The 23737-nt window shown below is 55.7% G+C and overlaps 1 protein-coding gene across 1 annotated transcript in view; it reads left to right on the top strand.

The window, feature by feature from the left end:
• Positions 1 to 138: 138 nt before the first annotated feature.
• The window catches only part of Jph3 (junctophilin 3), a 68648-nt gene continuing 45049 nt past the window's right edge, over positions 139 to 23737 (top strand). The window contains exons 1-2 of the mRNA XM_008840564.1: positions 139 to 802; positions 22724 to 23415. Of these exons, the coding sequence (XP_008838786.1) occupies positions 421 to 802; positions 22724 to 23415 (1074 nt within the window). The 5' untranslated portion in view covers positions 139 to 420. The remainder of the gene's footprint in view (positions 803 to 22723; positions 23416 to 23737) is intronic.

Below are 23737 nucleotides of genomic sequence, written 5' to 3'. Positions count from 1 at the left end.
GCGGCAGCCGCAGGTGGGGGTCCGCCCGGGCCTGACCGCACCCGCCCGCCGCCCTCCTCGCTCTCGGGGCGCGCGGCGAGGGGCCCTGCCGGCGAGGTGGAGCCGCGGGCACCAGCCGCGCTCTCCCCCTCCCTGCGCCCTCCCCTCCCCCGCCTCCTCCCCGCCGGTCCCGTCTCCAGCGGGAGCGCGAGACGCTGGTCAGGCTCCGGCGCAGCTCGAAAATGCATCCTCGCCCCCGGCGGACCTAGACGCCGCCGCCGCCGGCTTCCGCGCGCGGGGTCGCGTGCGTCCTCCATCCTGCCTCCGAAAAGCGAATCAAAACACAAAGCCAGCCAGCCAACCAAGACTCCGGTTTGTTGATCGCCTTATTTTTTTTTTTTTTTTTCACCGCTTGCGGGATTCGCAAACCGCGTTACATGCATGTCCAGTGGGGGCAGGTTTAATTTTGACGATGGAGGGTCCTACTGCGGAGGCTGGGAGGACGGCAAGGCGCACGGCCATGGCGTCTGCACCGGCCCGAAGGGCCAGGGCGAATACACCGGCTCGTGGAGCCACGGCTTCGAGGTGCTGGGCGTCTACACCTGGCCCAGCGGCAACACGTACCAAGGCACTTGGGCGCAGGGCAAGCGCCACGGCATCGGCCTGGAGAGCAAGGGGAAGTGGGTGTACAAGGGCGAGTGGACGCACGGATTTAAGGGGCGCTATGGGGTGCGGGAGTGCACGGGCAACGGGGCGAAATACGAAGGGACCTGGAGCAACGGACTGCAGGACGGCTACGGCACGGAGACCTACTCGGATGGAGGTAGGTGCGGGCGGGGGCTGGGCGCGGGGGGGGCAGTCCCCATCTCTCCCTTCTCTGTATCTCTGGGCAACTTGAGCCTCGCCCTCCACTTGGGCTATGGGCACCCGGAGCATCTCCTGGCTTCCCAGGAGGCCTCAGCGGGCCGCTTGGCCACAGGTTGCCCCACGCCTGATGGGGACAGTGGCACATGCCAACCCAGGGGTAGGGGCTCTCCGCGCCAGGCCCCTGCTGCAGCTTGCTGAGCCCCAGTTTCAGCGCATCTTTAGGACCAGGCCGGAGAGAGTTGCACCTGCTGGAAGGCCAGATTGGCCACTCCTGGCCCCCTCCCCTGCCGAGGTCCAGAGGGGTCTGGAGATAGACCCTTTCCCTCCCTTGCTGTTACCCCTCTCCTGTCCCCAGAGTCAAGGCCCCAGCCTGGCTTCTTGTTTTCCTGCGGTACCCAGGGCCTCACTCAGTCCTGAAAGCCGCTCAGGCCAATGGAGAGGGAGCTCTGGAGCGCTAGAGGCGGAGGACGCCGACCAAACCAAAACAGCAAGGCAATAAACTTCTAGGTGGTTGGACACAGGCTGGCTGTCGAAGCAGGCTGCTGGAGGGAGGGAGGGAGGGAGGGGAGGGAGGAGGAGGCCCATCTGTTTAGCGGGAGCCCAGGAATCTCGCCTTTCAGTGGCTGAATCATTTTCTCCGTTAGTTTAGGGACTCGCTCTGCACCTCCGTTCTGAGATACCACCACAGCCGGGCAGAGCTGCTGCTCGAAGCCAGACAACTGCCTGTGTGTTGGGTTTCTGTGCAGGAAGCCCTGGGTGGCTTGGTGGCCACCCCCTTTGCCTGCTTCTTAGCGCTGCTGCTGAGTAGCATGAACAGTTATGCGTCTTGGAAGCCAGACCTTGCCCTGAGGCCCCCTACACCTCCAGGCAGCTCATCCCTGGAGGCTGCTCCCGTCTCCTCTGGGCCTGGGAGGCTGGAGGTTTTCAGGGAGGATGCCTGGGAAGGGAGTGAGACGCAGCGATGACTTGGGGTTCTGCCGGGCAATGGAGCATCTATGTGTGTTCTCAGCCTGAAGCCAGCACCTGCTGGGGGCCACATCCAAGAGTGATGAGGGCTGGAAAGTAATTATTATTTTGGCTTATGCAACTGAAAGGCAGGGTTCGTTATTACCCAAAGAGGAGGCGGAGTCTGGGCAGTTAATTATATAATGCTCTGCCTTGCCCAGCCCTGGTCCCGGGCGGCCTTTTCTGTACTGTTGTTTTCCTGGAGCAGGCTGGAGAGCTTCTCTGACCTGGGGCACCCTGGGGCATGGGCCTGGACTCCAGGCATGGGCCTGTGTGTGTGTGTGTGTGTGTGTGTGTGTGTGTGTGTGCACTCCCACATGCAGTCACGGTGAGGTCCTGGCAGCAGGTGTGGGTAGCCAAGGTGGGTGGGTGAACAGCCTGGTTCATCTAGCTGGGCTTTCTTTTGGGGAGCCCAGGGCAGTTGTCCCTGTCACACAGGACTCTGGGTAGACTGCGCTCAGAATCGCTTTCCAGAGTGGCTCCCAGACCTGCTTGTAGCAGGAAAGGCATCTTACTACTCTATGCAGACTGGACCCACAGGGAGGAGGGAGTCCTAGAGCATTTGTGAGTGGGGCCTGCACCCAGGCCTGCCCACCTCAGACATCTGTCTCCATCAGCCTTTGGAGTGCTTTCCTACAGTCAACAAATGTTTATTGAGCACTTACTATGGCCAGATAGCCTAGGCTTTGTGAACCCAGAAGAAGCAGACATGAGCTGCCTGGAATGTTCTCTTAGGGAGAGAGGTGATGATTCTCCAGGGAAAGTGGGGAGCCAGCACTTAGGCTGCTAGGAGCCTGTGGGACCCCCCTGTGACTTTACCTACTGCTCCCCAAGCCTTGGCCTCCAACAGCACCCCCCCACCTGCCCTACCCCACCCCCACGCATGTCCTGCCCTATCTAATCCATTTTTCAGTTGAAGTCAATGGGGCCAGGGGGCTGTGTGTGCAGGCATGAGGGCCTGGCCTTGGGGCAGAGCCCCCATGTGTCTGTGTCCTGAACCCCTTGTTCCTCCTACCCTTCCTTGTCTGGAGAACCCCTTGTCCTGGTTCTCTCAAGGGGATTGTGGTTCTCAGAGTTCTTCCTGGAGTGTGGGGCACAGAGGCGGGTATGTGGGTCTGGGCTTCCGGGCTGGCAGTCGACACAGCGTGTTGGACTGGAGCTGGCCTTTCTGGCCCTGGGCAGTCCAGCACAGGTGTCCATGTCTCCTTCTCTGAACATGACCGTCTTCTCATTAGGAAGGGGTGACTTGAGAACTTGGGCCCCTGGGAAAGTCTGTGAACCTTGGTGGGGTGTGGCCACCTGCAGGAGTAGGTCGGGGCAGGGCGTGGGTACTGTGTCCCCTCACCTGGTGGGCATGGTTGTGTCCTGTGATGAGGGTGACTGTGATCCTCTTGAGTGAGTGGTTTTAGTTACAGTCAAGCTTTGCCTACATAGGTGGGAACTGGGGCATCAGTACAGCTCCCCAACTTTTGCCCAGCGTCCAGTGCTGACTTGGGGAAACAGCGGTTGCCATGAATAAACCATGAACAGAAAATGTACTCCGCATTCAGCTGGAATTGGTATGGAATCTGTTTCGACTGGGGACACTTGTGCCAAGTCCTCCTCCAGCTCTCCCTCCCCCGGGCACAGGCAGGCATTGCTCCTGATGTGAGCCCAGTGATCAGCTCTTGAAGTCTGTACTGAGGGTCTGGGACGGGGTCGGGGAGTACAGGAGCATAAGCTGTTGGGCGTTGACTACCTGGCCTTGCTGGGCTCTGCTTCGTCACTTTGGACGAGCGACTTAACCTCTCTGAATTTCTATCTGTTCGCCTTCGCAGAAGGATAATACAGTGGAGTGGGTGAAAATGAACTAAGTGTGGAGTCCCAGGCTCTGCCAGGAATGGAGTGGGCATTTTTATCATTATTTTTATTTTTACAGTTCACATGGAGTGAATGTCACTATAATAACTACTGTGGAGCCAACAGGCAGGGCTGTGGTGACCGTGCAGATGACAGGTGATATGAGACACTGTGTGCAAGCCTCTTACATCTTTAGGGTGCCTTCTCTCTCTTTAGTCACGAGTCACACACTGCGCGGCCTAGCCTTCCAGTCCAGAAGCCTTGGGTGGAGCTAGGCGCAGGCTGCTGACTCTGGGTTGGCTCTTGCCCACTTTGCCTCCCTGTAAACTCCCTCTGTAAACTGCCTGCTGTCTTCTCTCCTTCCACATCCACTGTCGCCACCCTGGGTGCAGTACGGTACAGGCAGTGCCTGTCGTAGCAGCCCCACTGCCATCTCACTGGGTGCCCCGTCCCCAGACCTCAGAGCTTTCCTTCAGGTAAACATGAACCAAAAAGCCACCCCCCTATAAACCCTCCCACACCCTGAGAGATGAGTCATCGCGTGCCCCGGCCTCCCCCCTCCCCATACGAGGCAGGTCCCGTTCACCGGCCCAGATTCTGCAGCCTACACACATCACACACACCCACAGTCAGAACTCAGATCCACCCAGGCGCCTGCGTGCACACAGGCGCACAATACACCTGCCACCCTCGGCTCTTCCACCCCGTCCCCCCGAAGCAGCCACGTGTACCTCTTGGCTTTGTTTGCGCCCCCCCAGCACTAAGGGCTGGGGGTCCCTGCCACCCTGTAAATACGGAGTTAGGAGAGACAGCGGTGCAGCCGTTTCCACTTTAAACACATCTGCTGTTACTACCCCTTGTGAGGGGTAAAAGTGTCACCAGACAACACACACTGTTTCTTTCCTTAGTTAGTACCGGGGTCAAAGCCGGGACCTCACCTTTCGGCAGCATCCTACCACTGAGCTACATCGCCAGCCCTTTTCCTCTCTATTTTGGTCGGGTCTTGCCAAGTTGGCCAGGCTGGCCTTGGGCTGGTGATCTTCCCGTCTCAGCCTCTTGAGAGCGGGGATTCTATCATGTGTCGCCGTGTCCAGCTACTTAAACTGTTTTACGTGCTTCACCAGGACAGTGAAGAAAGTCCAGGGGCCTGGGCTAAGGGGACACAACCCATCAGCCCATCCGCACGGGTCCACCAGTGGAAACTCAGTTCAGAAACTTTGGAGATAAAGGTGTCTTTCAGAGTGTCTTCGAGGAACCTGGGGAGGGGGAGGTTGTGAGGCTCCTCCATAAGGTGAAAGAAGGCAAAAGCTAATGACTAGTTCTCTGTTGCCAATTATAGCTGAGAAACAGAGTTGGTGAGAAGCATTCCCTCCCCCACCTCGGCCCCAGCTGAGGCCTGGTCTGAGCCGTGAGGCTCGCAGCGTCTGAGAACAACACCCCGGAACCCCTAGCGTGGAGTTCTGCGTGTTAATGTCACTGAGCTGGGGTAGGGAGCTCGGCCCCGCCCTCTCTGGGCTGGAGAGACGACTGGGAGATGGTGCTGATATTGGGTGTCAGGGGTGCCACAGTGGGGATCTCTCTGCTTCCTTCAAGACTTATTTTTCCCTCAGCCTCCCTGGATCGCCACGACTCTAAGTCACTGTCCGTGTGTCCGTGTGTTTGCGCATGTTCGCCACCTCAGTCTCTCCATGCTGGCCGTTCCCTCAGCTACTATACACATAGCACTATGCTGGGTCCTGGGGGTCTCGTCCTTGGTTTTGGTTATTCTTTTTAGACGGGGTCTTACTGTGTAGCCCTGGCCAGCCTAGTACTCACTCTGTAGCCCAAGCTGGCCTTGAACTCTCTATGTAGCTGAGCATGACCTTTAACGTCTTATACTCTGGCCTCTACCTCCAGAGTGCTGGGATTACAGGTGTGTGTCACCACGCCCAGTTTATGTGCTGCTGAGAATCGAACCCAGGGTTTCCTGCATGCTAGGCAAGTACTTACCAACTGAGCTACATCCCCAGTCCTGAAGTCATAGTTTTAAAAATATTTATTTGTTGTGTCTGGCTCCTGGTGTGCCACGGAGGACAACTTGTGGAGTCGGTCCTTGCCTTGTACCATGTGAGTCTCGGGGATCGAACTCGGGTCAGTTGGCTTGGCAGCAAGTGCTTTTACCCCCTGAGCCAACTCACTGGTTTGAGTTTTGATTTGAACTGGTGGCTCCTGTGGGGAGAAGATGGGACTAGGTTTCTTCAGCGCCCTGGAGAGCGCACCCAACAGATGCCCTGCAGAGGGCTTCCTCAAGCTAAACCCAGTGAACTCACAGGTGGATGGAACCCTGGCCCTGAGCTGGGCATGCTGGGCCTTGCATGTCTGCACCCCTGTCTGTGTGTGGTCCATGCTCCAAGAAACACTACCAGTTGGAATGCTGCCTTGTCTCACCCCAGACTGTGTCTTATGAAAAAGTAGGGTGCTTTACAGGTGCTGTGCTGGGTCCTGCCTACCAACAGCAGGTGTAAGCCGGTTTTAGGAAGACCTGCTGGCCTGTGCTTGGCCTAAGGTTTACCGCTGCCTCAGGCTGTGTGCAGGGCTCCCATGGAGTGTGGCTGGCAGGCAGCTGAAGGCAATGAAGGAACGATTTTGTCTGCGGTAGCTGATGAGGGAGCATTTCAGCCTTCTCTTTAAATTGGCATTAATGGACTAATCACCTAGACCAGTCCTGTCCACCCTGCAGGCCACTAGTCAGATGTGGCTATTTGCATTTAAATTTAATTAAGTGCAATACAATATAAGAAGGCAGCTCCTTGGAGCACCAGCCACATTTCAAGTGCTCTGAGGTAAGTGGGGCGGTGGCCGCTTCTGTGGCTAGCACAGAGGATTGTCACTGTCATTGCAGAAAGGCCTGTCAGACTTGGTGGCCTGGAGTGTACCCCTCATTTAGGGATGGACTGTGCTAGTGCTGGTCACTGCCATGTGGCCAAGAACCAAGACAGTGCCCACACGTGGTGGTCACTCTGAATATCTGTACAATGAATTGCTTGGAAGTGATGGTAAGCTTAACTCTAGTCACCGCCGTACTTCCTGGTGTCCGTTTCCCCAAGACAGCTTGGATGTGCACGGCAATGCTCAGAGGGAAACATCTTCTAAAGTGTTGCCCATAGGTCAACCTCACCTTAGACTCTAGAGAGCTCCAGAGTCTCTTGTTACTGGTGTAGTCTGCTAGTATTTGACACGAGGAAGATGGGTGTGCTGAACGAGCGAGTAGCGGTGCCGACAGTCTAATGGTGAGACTGTGAGATGAACTTGGAAGCACAGTGGTTCAGGACCGCCTTAGAGCACCCTTTCCTTGCAGAGTGCTGGGGAGAGGCGAGGAGGTGACCGTTCCTCTGCTGCTGCCACTCCCCGCTGAAGGCATTTGGTGATCTGAGAAGGGCTCACAGGGGCCCTACCCAGATGCCCTACTGTGTTCAGCCCTGGAACCAGCTGCACTCATTGGCTGAGCCTGGCTGTGAGCAGAGGAGACTGGATAAAGGAAAGAAGGGGGGAAGGGAAGGCGGGAGGGAGGGAGAGATGGGAGGGAAGGGAGGGAGGAAGGAAAGGAGGGTGATCTGGTCTTCTAGAAGAAGGAGCGGTCTGGACACAGATAACAAAAATATGTGAGATAATTAGGGGTCTGTCTTGCCAGACTTTGGAGACACTTAAGGGAAGTCCCACAGCTCAGAATTCGATGTGTGTCCTGAGGGGACAGTGGAAACCTCCCCCACCCCCACCCAGGGCACAGATGCCTGAGCTGGGTCTGGAAGGGCTCATAGTCCAACTGCCACTCGATACTGGAGTTCTTGGCTCCAAGGGCACCCTTCTGTCTTGGTTTCCCAGTCTCCATGGTGGAACCACGACTCTTGTCCCCAGCACATACAGTCTCCATCCTTCCCAGGACTGTCAGATCATCACCTGGATCCTGGATGGACTCCCAGCCACAAACACTGTCCAGAGAAGCTAAGGCTGGTATCTTCTGCCAACAGAGAGTGGGCCTGCCTCTGAGTCTTGGCCAGTCCGATGTCAGAACCACCAGGAAGGACTATGAGGACACAGATTGTCCACCTTTGCATATTTCTCTCAGGAATGTTACCATTCAGGCAAGGCTGCTGCTGGCCCAGAGGGCTGCTCTGAGAACCAGGGCTTGGCGGGTGCCTTCCAACCCTGCTGCATGCTAGAATAACTATGTGCGATCCCCTGGTCTCCTGCTGGAGGTGCCAGTCACAGGCCTCACTGAAGACCTGTGGGGACTGGATGGATGGATGGATGGATGGATGGATGGATGGATGGATGGATGGATGGATGGATGGATGGGTGGATGGATGGGTGCTGTCATAGCTTGCTGGTTTGGATTTCAGCTGAGTACAAAGTCTGTCTGGAGTACTTAGGAATACCATTGCCTGGGCCTACCTAGAGGTGGTGGCAGAGGGACATCTGGGCCCTGGGATTCTCCGTGGACCTGGTTGAGGCTGATGCCCGACTCCAGAGGCCCTGTTGGTCCAGAACACCACAGCTTGCGTCGGAACCCTTGGAGAGCTTCAGTCCAAGGCCGTGGAAACCAGACACTTGGAGTGTGGCGTCCCAGGCAGTGTTGAGGAAAGCAGGTGGCCCAAGGATGGCTGTGGCAGAGGGAGTTTTCAAACTCTGGGACAGTTGACCCAGGGAGTTGCAATAGCATTTCCTTAATGCACAGGAAGGGGAAGTGAATGAGATTTCCAGGTACCACGGGCTAGGTGTAAGTGCCTGCCTCCCTCTTCAGGTGGCCTCTGTGACTGTGATGGCTAATTTTAATTATCAAATTGATTGAGTTAGGAACTGCACAGGGTGTCTGTGAGGGTGTATCCAGAGAGGGTTAACTGAGGAGGGAAGACTGATCCTGAATGTGGAAAACACCACCTCAGACTGAATGAAAAGGTCCTCTGAACCATGAGCAGGCAGCCTCCCTCTCCCGCGGCCACAGCCATAACCTCCAGCTCACGGTTCTACCACATGCACTGCCAGACCCAAGGAGGCCGGGCCGACGACCACAGCCCCCAAACCATGAGCCAGAACACAGAGCTAGCATACCACGCCCATCTAATAGATGAGAAGAGTGAGGGTCAGAGGTTGGGTGGCTTGCTGAGGTCATGTGGCTGGTGGGCAGCCAGGCCCAACTGGTTCCCACACCATCTCCACTGACCCCTGATGGTATTTCCTGATGAGGGTCACCTGATGGAGGTTACCCTTGCTTTGCAGATAAGGAATCAGAGTGGTAGCTGTGGTGTCTGTGAAGCAGAGGCAGGCTGGTCTCTGGTGGGGAACTCATCCCACATCTCCCACACCCCATTCCCTCCGGGCTGCACAGGATACCCAGCACCTTGCTTGGGCCTCCACCCCATCCTCAGCCCTGCATGGACGTGAATGCTCCCAATCTGGGATGTATCAGGAGTGTGCTGGGAGCTTCCAGGGCCTTTGCCGTGTAGTCTCCCAGCAAGAATGTCCCTTACTTTTCAGGCAGGCAGCTGAGGCCCCACGAGGCAGTGTAAGTGGGAAGCTGGGGCGCAGCAGTGTGCACTTATGAGTCATCAGGTCCTGGCTGCCTGGAGGAATCTGGACAGGTCTGCTCAGACTCGCTGTGCTCAGGGCTGGGCAGTGGAGCCCCTCTGCTGCTGCCATGCCTATGGAAGCCCAGAGGCTTCCATCTCCTCTCTGTTGCCCCTGGGAAGGAGAAGTGGACATTTTAGGAGAAAGGGTGGTCGGCTTCCCCAGGTAGGGCTTCCAGCCCTGAAGGAGGCCAGAGGACCCTCATAGGCAGGAATCGCAGCCCTGGGGGAGTGTTTAGAGCCCAGCAAACTCACTGGTTGGTGTGTATCGGGCCTGCACTGAGAGGGGCAAATGGTATTTTAGTTTATTTATTTATATTTTATGTGCATGAGTGTATTACCTGCATGTATGTAAGTGCACCACGTGTGTACAGTGCCCGTGGAAGTAAGAGGGTGTCAGATCCCCTGGAGCTTGAGTTATGGTTGTTAGCCACCATGTGGGTGCTCAGAATTGAACCTGGGTCTTCTGTAAGAGCAGCCAGTGTTTTTAACTGCTAAGCTATCTTTCTAGCTCCTTTTGTTTGTTTTTTAAACAGGGTCTCACTGTTTTAGCCCTAGCACTCACTGTGCAGACCAGACAGGCTCAAATTCACAGAGCTCTGCCTGCCTCTGCCTCCCAAGTGCTGGGTATTTTGATAAAATTTGTGCTAATGTTTTTATTGAGATATAACCCACGTAAAAATTCATTCTTTTTTGGGGGGTCTTTTTGAAACAGGGTCTCCCTATAGCCCCAGCTGGCCTCAAACTCACTATGTAGACCAGGCTGGCCTCGAACTCACAGAGATCTGCCTGCCTCTGCCTCCCAAGTGCTGAGATTAAAGGCGTGCACCACCACACCTGGCAAAAAAATTAATTCTTTAAAAATATACAGTTTAGTCTTTAGACTATTCATAGGGTTGGGACTACTCAGCACTAGTCTGAGAACTTTTTTCTTTTTTGTGTATGTGTATGTGTTTGTGCACACACATGAAACATGTGCAGGTCAGAGTTCAACCACAGGTGTTCTGCCTCCTGAGAATGAGCTTACACATGGATGCTTCTGTGCGTGACTTTTTGTGTGGGTTCTGGGGTTCAACTCAGGTCCTTGTGCAAGGTGAGCATTCTAATTCCCCAGCCCTAGTTTGAGAACATTTTTGTTTTGTTTGGAGACACAGTCTCATTGTAGCCTAGGCTGACCTCAAACCTGTGGCAATTCTCCTGCCTCGGCCACCTGAGTCCTGCGCAGACCACCGGTGAGATCCAGCCATCTCTGCACCTTCCATGGCCTACGACCACCAACCTGCTTCCTGTCCCCTGAATTTGAGATGGGGGGGTAGGCTCTGGACATTTTACATGTGTGGGATCACGCATGTGCATCTTTATGTGACTGCCCCTCCCCTTTTTCGGTAGCCCCAGCTGGCGTGGAACTCACTATGTAGACCAGGCTGGCTTCGAACTCACAGAGCTCCGCCTGCCTCTGCCTCCCAGTGCTGGGACTACAGGCCTGTGCCACCACGCCCGGCTGTGACTGACCGGCCCCTTCACTGAGCATATGCACGTAACATACCAGTGCTTCGCTCCTTTTTCTGTCTCAGTGCTCCTTTGTGTTGGACACCTTACGTTGGTCCCTTCCTTATCGGGCCTTTGAACTGTTCCCATCCCCTGGCTGTAGTGCATTGTGTTGTGAGCACGTGTATGAGGGGAGGGGTGTCTATTTTCTGTTTTCTTGGGGGTACCAGGAATGGACTTGCAGGGCCCTGTGGGGTGACTGGGTCTCACCTTTTGAGGAACTGTCCGACTGTGTCCGTAGAGGCTGTGGTGTCCCATCCTGCAGAGCGTGAGGGCTTCAATTACTCCGTCTTCATCCCTAGCCTCTTGTGCTGTCTCGTGCCGTTGCTGTCTGTCCTGACTAGCCCAGGGGGTGTGAACGCATCTCGATGCGGCTCTGTTTGCCCTCCTGCAGTGCTGGGTGCTGCCGTCCCCTTCTTACTGGGCATCTGCTGTCATCAGCGTCTCCAGCTCCTTGCCCATCTTAACTCCACGTTATTTGTCTTCCTGGCTTCTGGGATTTTCTGTCAGTCGACTACCAGAGATCACATGTTTCCCCAGTACGTGCCAGGCACACAGTGGGTGCTTAGTAAATGCTTAAAGTGATAGACCCAGGGTCATGCCCCTAGCTCAGAGAATCTGCAGTCAGGGTGGCATCCAGCTTGACCTGTCCTTAGAGGCTGTGACTGGTATTCAGGGGGATCCGAGGGAAACTGGACCCCTACATGAGCTGAGTGTGTACCACAGAACCAGCTGCTCTGGGGATGGGTGCACAGAGCCCAGGGCTACCTCTTGGAGCCTGTGTTGGTCAGTCCTCATGGTTCCTTGCTTGATGCTGGCGAAGCTGGAGCTGAGTGGTCAGGAGGCGGTCCCCAGGATAGGCAGGCCTGCCAGCCCACAGGAGGAGCCTGAGCCAGACCCTCTGCACCCCTGTCCCACTTCCCCTCCTGTGTGGAGCCACCCCAATTCTTAAAGGAGCCGTATCAGTCACCTGCGGCTCCTACCTGGTCATCTCCGTGCTCAAGGGACTTGCGTCATGCTCAGAGTTCTGAAGGGACTTAACTGTGTATATTTGAGAGAGAATGGCAGAGACCACAGTGGCAGAGGCAGCCAGCACCACGGTGACCTGGGGGCGGGGTAGGGGGAGCCTGCAGGAGCAGCATACCATTAGCTGAAGATCAGCAAAGAGAAAAGCTGTGTGGGCCCTGGGGAGGTAGCAGTGAGCCAGGAACGGGGAGGCAGGGAGCAGGAGACAGAGGTGGGGGTAGAGGTGGGTTCTGGGAGGGGGTGAGTCAGTCCTGTCAGGACCCCATTTTGTAGATTTCGCTCTACCCTGCTTTGTGTTCTGACCCATCTGTGCCATGGTGGTCACTGCCTGGCAGCCTGGGAGGTGCCCAGCCTGTTGTGGAGGAGCCAAGCCTGGGGTCCAGAGACACAGCTATGGCCCACAGTGTCACTGGCTGCAGGCACAGCCTTAACAGTGAGTCCCTAAGACCACCAGGCTGTGAGCTGGGTGCCCTATGGCTTTAGGGTACCCTTTGCCTACCCCAGTTTCCAATCCCAGGACGAACCCATCAGGACTGTTAGTGGTCAATGGAAACTGGGTGCCCAAGTACCAGCAAGCAGAGCCAACTCCCCACAGGGCCGTCTCCAGCCTGGGCCCCGGGAGGTGGGGACTTGAGCTTGCCTTCCAGGATGGCCAGCAGACCCACCCCAGGCCTTCCCCTCCCATCTCAGAGAGATGCCCAACTTCTGACAGTTGCCGAGAGCCCTCCATAGAAAATCCCAGAATGCCTTCAGGCTCCTGCCCTCGGGTCACACCCGCAGGCACCACTGTGGGTAAAAATTGGGCCCTGGAGTGAGGGGGTGTTGGGAGGGGACCCTGGAGGACTTGGGCTTTGGGGGAGAGGTGTTGGGGGAGGTGCCAAGCCAGTGAGATTCACTTTAGAGTGGTGCTGTCCAAGACAGGAAGCAGCTCTCCAGTGGGGGGTCTCCAACACTGTCTAGAGGGACCACAGGGAACAGGCCTGGGACTGGTTGAGAAGAGCTATCCCTTGTTTGGCCTTGGAGAGGGCCAGTTGGAGTTTTGTGGGTGGCACAGTGACCCGCTTTTGTCTTGCTCTCCTGATCTCTGTGTGACCTTGTCTACAGTTGGCACTTTGGGAGATGGTTCACATCCAGCAGGACAGTGGAGGGCTGTGAGCCCTCGGGTGGCCGGCCTCCTTTTGGGGATGGGCTTAGGACTGCCTCAGGCCTGAACTCTGCCTAGCCAGTCCTTGGGGCTGTTCTCCCAGCCCTTCTTTTGTAGTCCTTAGCATCTCTGTATCTCAGGGTGATAATTGAGGGAAGTTTCCAGAAAGCCTCCCTGTTTTCTTCTCTCCTCTGAGGTCAACTGCCCAGGGGTACCTAAGCCTTCATTCGTGGCGATAGGCAGTGGCCAGAGGGAACGGGTGCCTGGAGGGGACCTCTGGGGGACCTTGGTGGCCTCTGGGGACCCTGCCAGGCTGGTCTGCCTGAGAGCCGGGTCTTCCTGACCTCCCTCATCAGAGCTGCCCTGTGGCTCATCCCTCAGCTTCTATAGATGTTCCTGTCCCAGCCTGGTGTCCATGGGGGCTGTAAGGACAGGTGGGGGGGTATGGCCCATACTGGCCTTGGCTCCAGGCATCTGCTGGCTTTGACCCCGGGCCTCCTTAGCTGGCTTTTGTAACATCGGGTGGGGTAGGTGTGGGGCTGATCCCTGACTCCTCAGCCAAGGCAGCCAGCTCTCCCAGGATGTTTGTGCTCACTGGGACCGGGTGTGCTGTTTCCATGGGGACAGGTACAAGTCTGACTGATGTCACTGTGGTCCGATCCTGTTCTAGCTTAAGGAAATGCTGAACTTCAAGTGGAGGCCTGTGAAAACAGAATGTGGTCTCTCCCGTCACCCCTGATGCTCTCTGAGGAGACACATGTTGGTGACCTGCCTGCCTTACTCTTCCTGAGTGAAGGCCACATCTGAAGTCGGAGACTGGAGCTGGCCTTGGGCCCCTCCTCTCTGTGTGGACCACATGGACCCTCTGGGTGGATTTTGGTTGTTCTGTGGGGGGTTTGGGGCCCAACTGTGGCATCCCCCTGGGCTGCAGCATGGCTTTCTAGCAAGCCCTTATCTTAGGTGGTCCGCCATGAAGCCCCAGAACAGGGATGGAGGTTATTAAACACGGGCTTGGCAATAACAGGAAGACCATGCGTTCCCACCACTGGAGTAGATGGGGATTTCAGTGGTTGTCAGGAATAGGAGCTCATGGCCAGGGCAGGAAAAGGTAGACACTAACCCCAGAAACTCGGGGTGGGGCACCCACATGTAGGTCCAGGAGTTTCTTTGATCACAGAGGGGAAGAGGTTCCATTTATTGGGGGGGAGGGACAAGATCTCCCTGTAGCCCTAGCTGGCCTGGAACTTATTATGTAGACCAGGCTGGCCTTGAACTCACAGAGATCCACCTGCCTCTGCCTCCTGAGTGCTGGGATAAAAGACATGCGTCACCAAGCCTGGCTTGAAAATACAGAGCTTTATTGACATAATTAACACAGTGTGCAGTTCATCCATTTAAAGTGTGGGCTTGATGGTTTCTAGACTATTCCTGGAGTCATGAGCCATCAGCACAGGCAATTGATAATCATCTTGAGCACCTCAGGAAGAAACCCTGCACCTAAGGATCACTTCTCTGCCATCTCACCCCAACCCCTGGTGACCACCAGTCTGCTCCCTGTCTGCCTATTCCAGACATTTTTAAATCAGGTGTGGCCTGTGTGCTTGGCTTCACGTGTCCAAGATTCATCCACACAGTAGCATGTGTCAGGGTGTCATTTCTTTTTATAGCTGAGTAATATTCCACTGCCCAGGGGACTGCATTTCTTTGTCCATCCCTCAGTGGGTAGATGTTTAGGTTGCTCTGTCTTTGGGCTGTTAAGGACAACACGTGTGAACATTCACATGTGCCAGCTGTATGTACCTTTGTGCTTTCTTTCCTCTTGGGTAGGTCTCTAAGTGTGATAGTTAACTTCCTGTGACTGTAACAAATACCTGAGATTAATCAAGGTACAAAGAGCAAAGGTTTGTCTTAGCTTGTGGTTTTGGAGATTCCAATCCATGACTGGCCGGGTGTTGCTTTTAGGCTGTGGGGAGGCAGCGCACCATGGTGGGAACCCTCTTATCTCCTAGTGGAGAAATGAGGAAGACGTGTCTGAACCCATTATGCCCTTCAAGGCAGAAGGTGAGATGTGACTGGGGGCAGCTTCTCAAGGAGTCAAGTCTCCTTGTCACCCAACAGTTCTACTTTGGTGTCACCATCTAGATGGAGACTATCCCCCAGAGGCAGGTGCACAGGCCAAGCCCCATCTGTATTTAGAGGAAGGTCGTAAGGTAAAGTGGAGCTAGGGTTACCCAGCACATTGTCCTGTCCTTGCAGGGCAGGAAGCCCATTGTGAACGCTCAGCATCCTTCCACCAATGCGCCCATCCGCCAGTGCCCCTGACCTACTGCCCTTCTCCCTTTGTGCCCAACCCACACTCCAGGCCAGCCCTGCGGTCACTGTCCAGCTCCCCATGGAGAGTCCCTGAACACTAAGGATCGCAGACCAGTATGCAAGCTCAGTGAATAGAGCTCGGAGTCACCAAGGGTCACGCCTCCGCCCCCCTGAGGCTGTGAATTGCAGCAGCCCACTCTCCTTCCTGTCCATCAGATGGAAGAGGTCTAGGGCAACATGGATACACCGAATCTCTGGAGTCCTCCATGGGGACACAGAGACCTGCAGACTTGTGTGAGTGCATAGAGTCCCTGGGACGTGCAGAGACCACAGCACCTCCATGGGGACACACAGACCCTAGGACCTCCGTGGACACACAGACCCTGGGACCTCCGTGGACACAGAGACCCTGGGACCTCTGCGGGGACACAGACCCTGGGACCTCCGTGGACACACAGACCCTGGGACCTCTGTGGGGACACACAGACCCTAGGACCTCTGTGGACACACAGACCCTGGGACCTCCATGGACACACAGACCCTAGGCACACAGACCCTGGGACCTCTGTGTAGGACCTCTGTGGACACACAGACCCTGGAACCTCCGTGAAGACACAGACCCTAGGACCTCTGGGGGGACACACAGACCCTGGGACCTCCGTGGACACACAGACCCTAGGACCTCTGTGGACACACAGACCCTGGAACCTCCGTGAAGACACAGACCCTAGGACCTCTGGGGGGACACACAGACCCTGGGACCTCCGTGGACACACAGACCCTGGGACCTCCGTGGACACACAGACCCTGGGACCTCTGGGGGGACACACAGACCCTGGGACCTCTGCAGGGACACAGACTATTCTCTAACTCTGAAACCTCCCTGAGAGGTAAACTGTGAATCATTTTGGTAAGAACAGTGATCAACTTCCACGATGCCCCAGCATTGAGCATGGAGGGTCATGATCAATGTGTTGCCTTGAAGTCCACCTCTGGGTCCTTGGAACACAGCCGTCTCTCACACAGGCTTGTCCTCCGAGTTGGGGTGGCCCACACATGACTCCTCCCAGGGCACCATCCCTGATGCTGGGTGCATCGCCTGTGGAGTCTCTCATCCAGACTGCCTGAGGACGGATGTGGGGTCGTTCTTGCAGCCCCACTGGGATCCGGCTTTGCCTGTGACCCCTCCTGACCCTGTGCTTGTGTTATCCAGACACAATGCATGTGTCCCCTGAGTGGCCACCCTCTGGTCACCTTCACACCTGTCTTATACGCTGTGACTGGTCTGATGGCTCCTTTTTCTCGGTGCCTGAAGACATCTGACCTGCCCTTGGTCTTTTCTGTCTGACTCGCCCTTCTCCAACCTCCTACACCCACAGCTACAGGGTGACCCAGTGTCCCCCGCCCGGGTGGAGAGACCGGCCAAGCTCAGGTCCCAGCTTCAGCCTTGTTTCTGCAGGTGGAAAAAAACAAGAAAACACAAGACCATCACCACTGTGGGAGTTCTCTGATCAAAGTCTGTCTCCCACTTTAGGACTTTTAACCCTTCTGAGGTCATGGCAGTTTAAGACAGTAAGTGGTGGACCCAGATAGCTGGGTGCTCAGGTGGGCCATGACACCCAGGTACGTCACCTTCCCACAGCTGCAACGCCCCATTCCAGAGGCTGTCCTCTGCCTTTCCAAGCATGCGTTTCTACTCCCTCCTTGGTTGGTTGGTTCCATGTCTTAGTTCTTGCCAAGGCAGATGGAAAGCTTCAGGCTCTTGGTCACTTCCTTTCCCTAGTCACCTCAACGTCGTATCACAACTCAAACATTAAATCCATGCTCAATGTTTTCCATTCTGTGACTCTGCAAGACTTGATTATGCTGAGCCAAGAGATGTACCCGTGTACGCTTTCCAGGCTCAGCTTGAGTTAGTAACTGACCCTTTGTTTTCTGATTGCACAGTTTTCCTAAAACCACCAGTCAGTTTTCCCGTTCCCCAGATGCTCAATACAAGTCTCTCAATGCAGCTTTTCTCTCAAACCCATCAGAGTCTCTATCAGTCGCACAAATTCAAGTCTGTTTACAGATTGGCTCTCCACCCGGACCCGTGTCCCGGAGCTCCCCTTCCTTGTTCTGTTTGATCACCCATGTCTTCCTCTGTCCCGGTTTCCTCTCATTTTGGTGGTATATGGCCTGCAGTAGCTTTCTGAGAAATGGATGCCTTAGAAGATCAGATTCTGTGGCTCGATCACTTGATTGATAAGTTGTCTTAGACTGCTGATCAAAAATCACTTCTGTTCAAAATTTGTGGCACGTGGTGGGAGGGCAGTTCTATGCTGGGCAAATTTCTAGATTCTGCGTTGCTGCCGAACTGTCCTCTGCCACCCAGTTGAACAGTGTGTCACGTGCAGCTTGCTTTTGTGTTTTTTCCAGAAGTGTTTAGAGCCTGGAATTTTCTGCTGCTGTGTCTCCCTGCCGTTGTGCATTGTGCCGTGGACCTCAGTCTGGACACCCAGGCCCTTCATATTCCAGGAGACTATCATACATAGCCTTGATCGTGTTTCTTCCCTGCTTTCTGGGACTCCTTATGTGGGGCTTCCTGGATGTGACCAGGGATTTCCTCCTCACTGCTTTCTACCTCCTCTTTTCTAACTCAGCCGTCTGTTTGAAGAGTAGGTCCACGCAGTTCCGTTCCAGGGTGAGAGGTTATCTTCACCTAGCAATTGGGTGAACACAGTTCAATCTGTAGCTAATTCTAGGAGCCACGACTCCAGAACTGGATAAGAAAGACTTTAAAACAGTACTTAAAATGGTTGGAGATGATATGGGGACCTTGTCTTTCTCAAGATCTTTTCTGAGATAACTCACCAAACACCTCTAATAAGGAAACCTTTCTTGGGGCTGGAGATATGGCTCAGTAGTTAAGAGCACTGGCTGCTCTTGCAGAGGACCCAGGTTTGGTTCCCAGCACCCACATTGTAGCTAACAACCATCCTTAACTCCAGTTCCAAGGGAATACGACACCCTCTTCTCACATCCTTGGGCACTGCACAACATGGGTACACTTACACACACGTGGGCAAAACACTCATACATATAAAAGTAATAAAATATTTAAAAAATCTTCCTTGTGATCAAAGAGCTTCATTCTAGGAGTGTGTCTGTGGGACAAAGTTAGGCATTGTTTATGAATATTAGCTATTTTAAAAAGCAACAAGTGCTGAGGGTTTAACACAGGGTCGAGGCCTTAGATTCAACCGTCAGCATCAAAAATAACAAAACAGAAACTGCAGAGGGGCCCTCGGACTTCGGAGATTGTGGGACATTCAAACAGTGAACTGTCATGTCACCACCATTGCTGGTGGGTAGAGGTCCATGATCCACTGTAAAGGAAGAAGGTTCTAAGAACATGTGTTATGCTGCCTGCTTAATCAAGTTGCCCCAGCTTCCTGGACTGCCTTCATTCCCTGACACACTGGGACATTTATCTCTGGTGGCAGATATCACCTAGTTACACCCCCTACAAATCCCCTCGGTGGTCAGGTTGGGCCTGGGGGTGTTGGGTTTCTTTTCCGAGCACAGCAGGCGATTTCCAGCTTCGGGATGTGTGGGCAACACCCACTCCATCCTCCTGGCCACTGAGAGGTTTGCCTGGCACAGTCCCCATGCTATGACAGTGCGCTGGTGTCTTCTTTACTCTGGGTGACGGAGATGCAGCCATTTTCCCAGAATGGTTGGCAAAATCACCTTTGGCTGAAGCCCACAAGGCTCAATTTGAATCCTCAGTGCTGTGTGTGCGCTGGCAGAGACAGCCATCCACCTCTGCCCTCTCAGCCTCCTGAAGTGTCCCACTGACCCTCCGTGGATGGAGGGCTCCTCGGCAGCAGGCCACCTGCCCTTTGGGGATGAGGGTGGCCACAGATCAGGCTGGAGGCCCTGGCAGGCTGAGTGCAGGAGGAATATCCTCACAGCCTGCCCTCAAGGCTCCCAGACTCCTAAGGAGGGCACCCACCCCTGCCCTCAGACCAGTGAAGCAGCCTTTGTGGCCGAATGGGCTGATTTCTGGATCAGCTGCTGCCCCGGCTGGTTCACATTTCAGCCCAGCTTTTGTGAATACAAAATGACCAGAGTGGGGATGCGGATGTCACCCCTGCCTCTGGGTGGGATGGGATCCATGGTGTTCCCTATGGGATCCACTGCATCCCACCCTCCCTCCCCTTCCTCCCTGGCCCTGCCCCGCTGTGAGACCCATCCTGGTTAGCGGATGGAGAAGCAGACCTTGCCAAGCTGCCGACCAGTCTACTTTGTTCTTTTGTTTTTGCAATGGAGCCTCACCCTGTAGCTGAGTGGCCCTCAACCTTGTGGCAATCCGTCTGTCTCAGCCGCACAAGTACGAGGGTGGCAGGTGTGGGTCATCGCCCACAGCCCTTTCTGTTCTTTGATGTACTAGAGATGGAACCCAGGGCCTCGAGTGTGCTGGGCAAGTGCTCGGTCTCTGACCTGCACCAATAGCTACCTCTTGGTGTCTCGGAGCACTTTTGGCTTCTACTGGGGCCGCACGTCAGCAGAGAGTTAGGAACCTGCTGTGTGGGGTTTGGTGCCTGGTTAGCCAAGAAGGTGTATTCTGGGCCATGCAGGGACTTGGCACTATCCTGGGTCAGTGGAGCCTGTGGATACTTGGTACAGGTGCCTGGTGTGTGGGCTGTTGACTGTTGGCTGGGGAGATACATGACTTGGGCTGGCTTGGAAGGGCTAGATGGGGCGGGGGTCAGTTTGAATAAGAGGAGACACAATGACCCCAGTCTGAGAGACAGACAAGCCCAGAGGGCCAGGACCCACCCGATTTGGAGGTTGTGGGTGAAGGCAGCTGGGAGTGGTGATGGGGTGGGGACCCCCCATGACACTGCCTGGCTTGCACCCCACACTGGTTTGCATTTATCTCTGAGGTAAGTGAAGGAGGAGGCCTGGGTGTCAGAGTGTAGGGGGTACAGCAGAGTATGTGGCCAGAGGCAGCTGCTGTAGACTCTGGGCCATTTCAGAGCTCAAAGGAGGGTCCTGGGCTGCTGTGTCTCTTTAGGACACACAAGAGCCCGACCTTGTACTGAAATCTTTGACAGTCTGATGTCTGTGGGTATCGACCTGGGGGTGGGGGGTGGGGCTTCTGCAGAAGGTTGAGAGAGCTCTCCCCCAGGAGGTGAACCCTTCTGCTGGGATCCCTGGTCCGGGTCACCTATGTGTCACATTGGCCTTCACAGTGGCCCATGCTGTGAGGACTTCTTTGTCTGGTCTGTAGATAGGGAGACTGAGGATCAGAGAGCTCCAGAAACTTGCCTAAAGTCACACAGTAATAAGGATCCAGATGAGAGCCTGGGTCTGATTGTTTCCCTTGTTACATTATTGTGCCTTTGTGATACCTGGGGACTGGGAGATGGCCCTGGGGTAGGGTGCTTGTCACACAGGCATGAAAACCCGAGTTCTAGCCCCAGCACCCATGGAGAAAGCCAGGTGTGCCAGCGCATGCCTGTGATCCCAGCACTGAGGAGGCCGAGCAAAGCGGATCCCCTGGAGTCCGCTGGCTGGTCAGTCCAGCCGAACTGTTGAGCTTCTGGTTCAGCGAGAGACCATGTCTCAAAAACTAAGGTGGAAGCCCAGTATGGTGGTGCACACCTTTAATCTCAACATTTGGGAGGCAGAGGCAGGAGGATCTCGGTGAGATCCAGGCCAGCTATGTCTATGTAGTGAGTTCCAGGCCAACTGGGGCTAGAGGGAGACCCTGTTTCAAAATTACAAAAACAAACAAAAATATGGAGGGCCCGGAGAGATGGCTCAGTGGTTAAGAGTGCATACTGTTCTTGGAGGGGACCTGGGTTCAGCTCCTAGGACCACGTCAGGTAACTTACAGCTGCCTGTAACTCCAGCGCCAGGGGATCTGATGCCTCTGGTCTCTGTGGACACCTGCACTCCCCTGTACAACCCCTACCTACACATACACGTGATAAAACTTGAAAAAAAAACTTAGAAATTAAGGTGGAAAACAGCAATGCAGAGGACACAACGTGGACCTCTGGCCTCCACACACGTGCACACACACAAGTACCCACATGAATTTCTTTATTATTTTTATTTTTTTATGTGTGTGAGTATATTGCCTGCATGTGTGTAAGTGCACCATGTCATGCAATGCCTGTGGAGGTCAGAAGAGGCTGTCGGATCTCTGGGAAGTGGAGTTACAGACAGTTGTTAACCACCATGTGGGAGCTGGGAATTGAACCCGGGCCCTCTGCAAGAGCAGCCAGTGCTCTTAACTGCTGAGCCATCTCTCCAGCCCTATGAATATTTTTTAAGTTACAATTTTATCCACTTCTTACTTTGTGAAGGAGTTTTGCAGTGTTGCCCAGGCTGACCTTGAATTCCTGGGGTCAAGCGACCCTCCTGTCTCAGCCTCCTGAGTGCTGGGGCTGTGGGGCTGTGCCACCACACCCACTCTTTAGCTACTTTTCAGTGTGATGTTTGATGGCATTAAATGGGTAGCGACATGGTTGCTATCTACACTGGAGCTTTTCCATGGTCCCTAATGGAAACATGGTCCCCACTGAGTAGTGTGCACCCTGCACTCCTGTCCCGGCCCCTGGCTGCATCCCCTTCCTCCCTGTCTCTGCTCTGACTCCTCCAAGCCCAGGAAGTGGAACTGTGAAGGTCTGTTTTCACTTCTGTGATGTCAGGGGTGCACCCTGGAGGGCTTCCTTTTCATGGCTGACTAATGGTCCGTGGTGTTGGTGGCCATTGTTGACTAACTGTGAAGGTCTGTTTTCACTTCTGTGATGTCAGGGGTGCACCCTGGAGGAGGTGCAGCTTCCTTTTCATGGCTGACTAATGGTCCATGGTGTTGGTGGCCATTGTTGACTTGGGTGGGGCTCCTGTGGTCCCCAAGTGCAGTGATGACAAGACTACACGTCCGTTTGTGCTCCTGACTCCACCTCCTGTCGTGTGGTCTGCTAATCTCAGTGCCCTTCCCCATGGACGTCAAGCTCTTCTGGGGCGTCTCCACTGAGAAGGCTGCCAGACCTGGAATGCTTTCGGCACGGGGACCTCACTTCCCCGGAGGCAAAGCTGTCCTTAAGGACCAACCTGTGTCTAGATCATTCCACAGGCCGCGCTTGCCCCCTCCCTGGCCTCCCTCTGGAGGGGCTCCCTGGGTCTTTGAACTCTCCTCCTCTGCACTGTGTGCAGACCTCCCTAGTCTCCGACTCCAGCCGCAAAAATGGCCATGAGTGAGGTCGTCCCCTTCCGCCCCAGGGACACCCGGCCGGGCCTCACCTCTGTCCTGGGAGGTCGGGCGGACCCACGGGTGCGCCGTGCGGCCCGCGCCCCCCACCGCCCCCGCGCGTTCACCGTCTCCCCTTTGCCTCCGCAGGGACCTACCAGGGCCAGTGGGCCGGCGGCATGCGCCAGGGCTACGGCGTGCGGCAGAGCGTCCCGTACGGCATGGCCGCCGTCATCCGCTCGCCCCTGAGGACGTCCATCAACTCGTTGCGCAGCGAGCACACCAACGGCGCGGCGCTGCACCCCGACGCGTCCCCGGCGGTGGCCGGCAGCCCGGCCGTGTCCCGCGGCGGCTTCGTGCTGGTGGCGCACAGCGACTCCGAGGTCCTGAAGGGCAAGAAGAAGGGCCTGTTCCGGCGCTCGCTGCTCAGCGGCCTGAAGCTGCGCAAGTCGGAGTCCAAGAGCAGCCTGGCCAGCCAGCGCAGCAAGCAGAGCTCGTTCCGCAGCGAGGCGGGCATGAGCACCGTGAGCTCCACGGCCAGCGACATCCACTCCACCATCAGCCTGGGCGAGGCGGAGGCCGAGCTGGCCGTCATCGAGGACGACATCGACGCCACCACCACCGAGACCTACGTGGGCGAGTGGAAGACCGACAAGCGCTCGGGCTTCGGCGTGAGCCAGCGCTCCGACGGGCTCAAGTACGAGGGCGAGTGGGTGAGCAACCGGCGGCACGGCTACGGGTGCATGACCTTCCCCGACGGCACCAAGGAGGAGGGCAAGTACAAGCAGAACGTGCTGGTGGGCGGCAAGCGCAAGAACCTCATCCCGCTGCGGGCCAGCAAGATCCGGGAGAAGGTGGACCGCGCGGTGGAGGCGGCCGAGCGGGCGGCCACCATCGCCAAGCAGAAGGCCGAGATCGCCGCGTCCAGGTAGGCGCTTGGGCTGGGCAGGGCCCTGGCTGCCTCGGTCACCCGGGGTGTCGGCGGCCTGCGCTGGCTGACCGTGCGCCGCCCAGTTGGAGGTGTGTGTGGGTGTTTCCCCGGCGGTTCCCATGGAGCCTTGGGGTTCCTCAGAGGTCCTCAGAAGGTGGCCATGGGTAGAGCTCATCCAAAGAAATGATCTAAGGGGGTTTGGGCATCTGTTGCCTCCACTCAAACAGGGCAGG

Source organism: Nannospalax galili, unplaced genomic scaffold (assembly GCF_000622305.1).
Source record: "Nannospalax galili isolate Female #2095 unplaced genomic scaffold, S.galili_v1.0 scaffold459, whole genome shotgun sequence".
In the NCBI taxonomy this organism is placed as follows: domain Eukaryota; kingdom Metazoa; phylum Chordata; class Mammalia; order Rodentia; family Spalacidae; genus Nannospalax; species Nannospalax galili.
This window is presented reverse-complemented; position numbering and strand designations above follow the sequence as displayed.